Source organism: Scaptodrosophila lebanonensis, unplaced genomic scaffold (assembly GCF_003285725.1).
Source record: "Scaptodrosophila lebanonensis strain 11010-0011.00,11010-0021.00 unplaced genomic scaffold, SlebRS2 tig00000096-arrow-pilon, whole genome shotgun sequence".
Lineage (NCBI taxonomy): Eukaryota > Metazoa > Arthropoda > Insecta > Diptera > Drosophilidae > Scaptodrosophila > Scaptodrosophila lebanonensis.
In genome coordinates, this window is record NW_022060567.1 from 1,683,487 (window position 1) to 1,687,502 (window position 4,016).

Genomic DNA, 4,016 nt, shown 5'->3' on the forward strand with positions numbered 1-4,016 from the left:
TGGCACAGTACAGTAAGGATTAGCTATCTAAACAAATATGAAGCCTCCAAGTTATAAACCTTAAACTCAGTTTATAAACAATTGAAAACTGTGATCAATTTTCCGTTCTTTACACAATTTAGGGACTGTAGTTATTGGTATTGGTTCTCCTCTTCTCCACATCACTGAATATCGTACCACAAATGGAAATTTTAGAAAATCCACCTAAAAGTAAGAAGACCTTAACAGAGAAATCCTCCCTTTGACCTTGGAACGAAACTTGTTTCTCTGTTCTATATTACAAATTTATTGGAATTGGATTAAGAAACGCTTAAGGAGACAAATACAAACCGTTTTATTAATGTTCTATAATCTAAATGATATAAATGAATGATAATGAATGCATGTTCAATCAATAACTGAAGAGTTGTTTCCAATTAAGTTAAATGGACATGATTTAGTTAGTATATATTTTTCTTTCGGCTACTTTTCAAACACTCAAGAAAACAAATTAAGCTTTGGAAAGTAAATCAGTTAAGAAATAAACACTTAAACACTAACAAAGCCAAACTAAATTCTAGATATTAATTTTTTTTTTTTGAACACTTTAAAGCGCATTAATGGCTGCCAAAAAGCCCTCAAATTTTGCGTAAGTTTTAGATACAAGGCTGTTCTATCAACTCATATTCCGAACATCCATCTAGAGTATTACCCAAAATTATAAATGGCGGAATCGCCGGTATTATTGGTGTAACATGTGTTTTTCCATTGGACCTGGTGAAGACACGCTTACAAAATCAGCAGATTGGCCCAAATGGAGAAAAAATGTACAACAACATGTAAGCGGGTCGAAAAATTTACAATCTATACGAATACCATATCTTACATAGCTGATTCGCTTTCGGAACATAGGTTCGATTGCTTTCGGAAGACGTATGCCGCCGAGGGTTACTTTGGCATGTATCGCGGATCTGCTGTCAACATTATCCTGATTACTCCCGAGAAGGCCATCAAGCTGGCGGCCAACGACTATTTTCGCTTCCATCTGGCCACTCCGGAAGGCAAATTGACGATTCCCATGCAGTGCTTGGCTGGCGGCTTGGCAGGCGCCTTTCAAATCGTTGTGACGACGCCCATGGAGCTGCTGAAGATACAAATGCAGGATGCGGGCCGTGTAGCTTCCGCGGCACGAGCCGCTGGCCGACAGGTGGAAAAGGTGACAGCGATGGGTCTCACCAAGCAGCTCCTCAAGGAGAAGGGCATCTTCGGGCTGTACAAGGGCGTGGGGGCTACGGGGGTGCGTGACATTACCTTTTCAGTAGTTTACTTTCCACTCTTCGCTACGGTCAACGACAAGGGGCCCCGTAAAACAGATGGTTCCGGAGAGGCCGTCTTCTATTGGACTCTAATGTCAGGACTATTTTCGGGCATGACGGCGGCATTTCTGGTGACGCCCCTAGATGTCATCAAGACGCGATTGCAGGCCATCAAGAAGGCTGATGGTGAAAAGGAGTTCAACGGCATTGTAGATTGTGTGAAGTAAGTTGGTGGCGGGCATTGAAATAATGTAGCCCATAGTGCAATAAGACTCTCATAAATCGTTGCAGGAAAACCCTGCAGCACGAGGGGTTGCCCGCTTTCTTCAAGGGCGGCCTCTGTCGCGTTATGGTAATAGCTCCGCTCTTCGGTATTGCCCAGACAGTCTACTTTCTTGGCGTGGCTGAGACACTGTTGGGCATCAAGCAAACAAAGAGCATTTAATGTAGTATTTGGTCGTATTTATAAGAATTATCAGAAAATTGTTATTCGTAGTATAGTATGTAGTAGTATCGGGAAATTAAATAAACGACTTCAATAGTCACTGTTCCATTTAAACAGACTTCACCGTACTTTTTCTCCAGAATTGCTTCACATTCTCTTTCCGATCAGCAATAGAAAAAAAAGAGAGTCGCTTTCTCTTAAGCCACCAATAAGCGGAGCTTCGAGCTTTACGAAAGCTTGCATGCCTCCAACAGCTGGAAAAATACCGCCTTTTTCAATTACTACCGAGCATTACTTTGGCAACAAATCTAAACATGTTCTCAAGCATTTTAAATGCAGAAATAAATTTTCGTAATCTGAGCAACACAATTTTCCGGGGCTACAAATACAAATTGTTTTAACAATACAAAAACAAGATATAATATGAGAAGAGCAGTTTGTGGTCGAAATACAGGAATAAAATTGTTTCGCTAAAACCTTTTCTTAGAATGAATCGAAATTCAGGCGTTCGTCCTAACGAGCGGACGGACGGACATGGCAAAGCGACATATCACCGCACTTTAAATATACCCTTTTATACAACATATAAGTTCAAGCCCAGATTAAAAACTCTTTAATTTAACAACAAAACTTGCACAAAGTAGTTTATTAGCGTTTCCTTTTTGTTTTTGTTACATAAAGTACTTTTCTTTACTTTATCTTTTATTTGAGAGACAGAGAAATTAGATGCGAATATATTAGAAAAAAGTAAAATAAAAGCAGTCAAATAATTGCACAGTGCGTGTCCTTAATCATGTACTTGTAGTTACACATAAAACCACATAAACAATATAGTTCCGATTTCGATTCTAGTTTCGTTGTTGAAGTGCTTGAGCCAAAATAGAGAGCATTAACAAGGAATTGTGACTAAGGGAGAGAGCGCATTGTGTCCCCTATGTGCGTTTTGATTTGTAAGTTTTTCTTCATAAATGCAATTCGAGCTCTTAGCCAAATTTAAAGTTTCTAAGAACCACACAATATAGCAACAAATCAACATTGTATTTTTTGATTTGCTTGTGCATATGTAATAATTAGTTAATAGCACATGCAATATGAAGAAAACATTTGCAGTTTAACAATTTAAGGTGCACAGCTGTAACCTGTAACCGGAGCGGAATGCAATCGGACTCATAGATATAGATATTGTATTGTATTGAAAAGATCTGAAAAAAGCATGCCTTAAGTATTTCCGTGTACAACACATTAGTTATTTGAGAGAGTCTTGAGAGTTCTGATTTTTAGCACTAAGCATTTAATTTTCTTTTGCTAAGATAGCGCGTTATATGTTTAGATTAAAACTCTTGTCTGTAATTGTTACGTTTATACGTTTATGTAATTGCATTTGAACACATAGAGAAATCGTTATTAGTTAAAAATGTGATGAATACGTCAGGTTTAAATAAATGGAAACTTGACTGAATTTTATGTAGTATGTTGTACGTACAACTAGTACATGGATGAATATGTAAATGCGCACGGAAGTTGGCGTACATTTTTTTAAAAGTTGACTATCTAAGTTGTATGCTAAGTAGTTACAAGGGATCTTGCGTTTCATGCACACATACACAATACGCCGAACATTAAAATGTAGTTTGTATTTCTTATAGATTTTATGCTGGCTAGGTACATTATAGTTTTACATTTAATATATGTTTATATATATATATGGTTGTAGTTTATAAATTTTGCTTTTCCTTTAGTATATTGTTAAAATTGTATGTTTATTTTTTGTAAACATTCTGTATTTTTTTTTATTGCTAAAGCTTTCGTTTGCCTTGTTGTTTTATATTTGTCACTTTTCATGACTGCGTTGCTTTTGTTTTGTTAACATTCGCGTTTCAATTTAAACATAATAATAGTATATATGTGTATATGTTTATAAAGTTTAAAGCTTCTTGTAAGAAATGCCCTAAAAATTGCATGGGCATTGTGTGTATGTATTTTTGTTTTTGTTTTAATTTGTTTGATAAAATATGCTAGACAGAAAAAAATCAAATGAAACTCTGCTTATTTACAACTTAAATATAATGAGAAAATGTACAACATTCAATGGGAGAAAGTAATTGAAATAAATAAGAATTCAATGCTAGACGCGCGTTAGAGTATTAACGATATGCGCAGTTTTTACTTAAATATACCTATATATATATATATTTGCAATATACATAAAGTTAACATTTAACATTCAAACAGATTTTTATATTAAACATAAGCAATGCATTTTTGTAATTGTTCTG

The 4,016-nt window shown here is 35.8% G+C and overlaps 1 protein-coding gene across 1 annotated transcript; it reads left to right on the forward strand.

Annotated features, from left to right (window-relative positions):
* The first annotated feature begins 566 nt into the window (after window positions 1-566).
* LOC115627596 (mitochondrial glutamate carrier 1-like) lies at window positions 567-1,854 on the forward strand. The gene is made up of 4 exons (XM_030523320.1): window positions 567-628; window positions 684-818; window positions 892-1,518; window positions 1,587-1,854. Exons 1-4 carry the CDS (start codon window positions 600-602, stop codon window positions 1,738-1,740), a joined length of 945 nt encoding a protein of 314 aa, XP_030379180.1. The 5' UTR covers window positions 567-599; the 3' UTR covers window positions 1,741-1,854.
* The last annotated feature ends 2,162 nt before the right edge of the window (window positions 1,855-4,016 follow it).

What these genes read in the sequence shown, in the direction of transcription:
- LOC115627596 (XM_030523320.1), top strand. Translation starts at nt 600, where the DNA reads ATGGCTGCCAAAAAGCCCTCAAATTTTGC. An exon ending in AAAAAGCCCTCAAATTTTGC is followed by an intron (nt 629 to 683) that starts GTAAGTTTTAGA and finishes ACATCCATCTAG; the next exon opens with AGTATTACCCAAAATTATAA. An exon ending in GAAAAAATGTACAACAACAT is followed by an intron (nt 819 to 891) that starts GTAAGCGGGTCG and finishes TTCGGAACATAG; the next exon opens with GTTCGATTGCTTTCGGAAGA.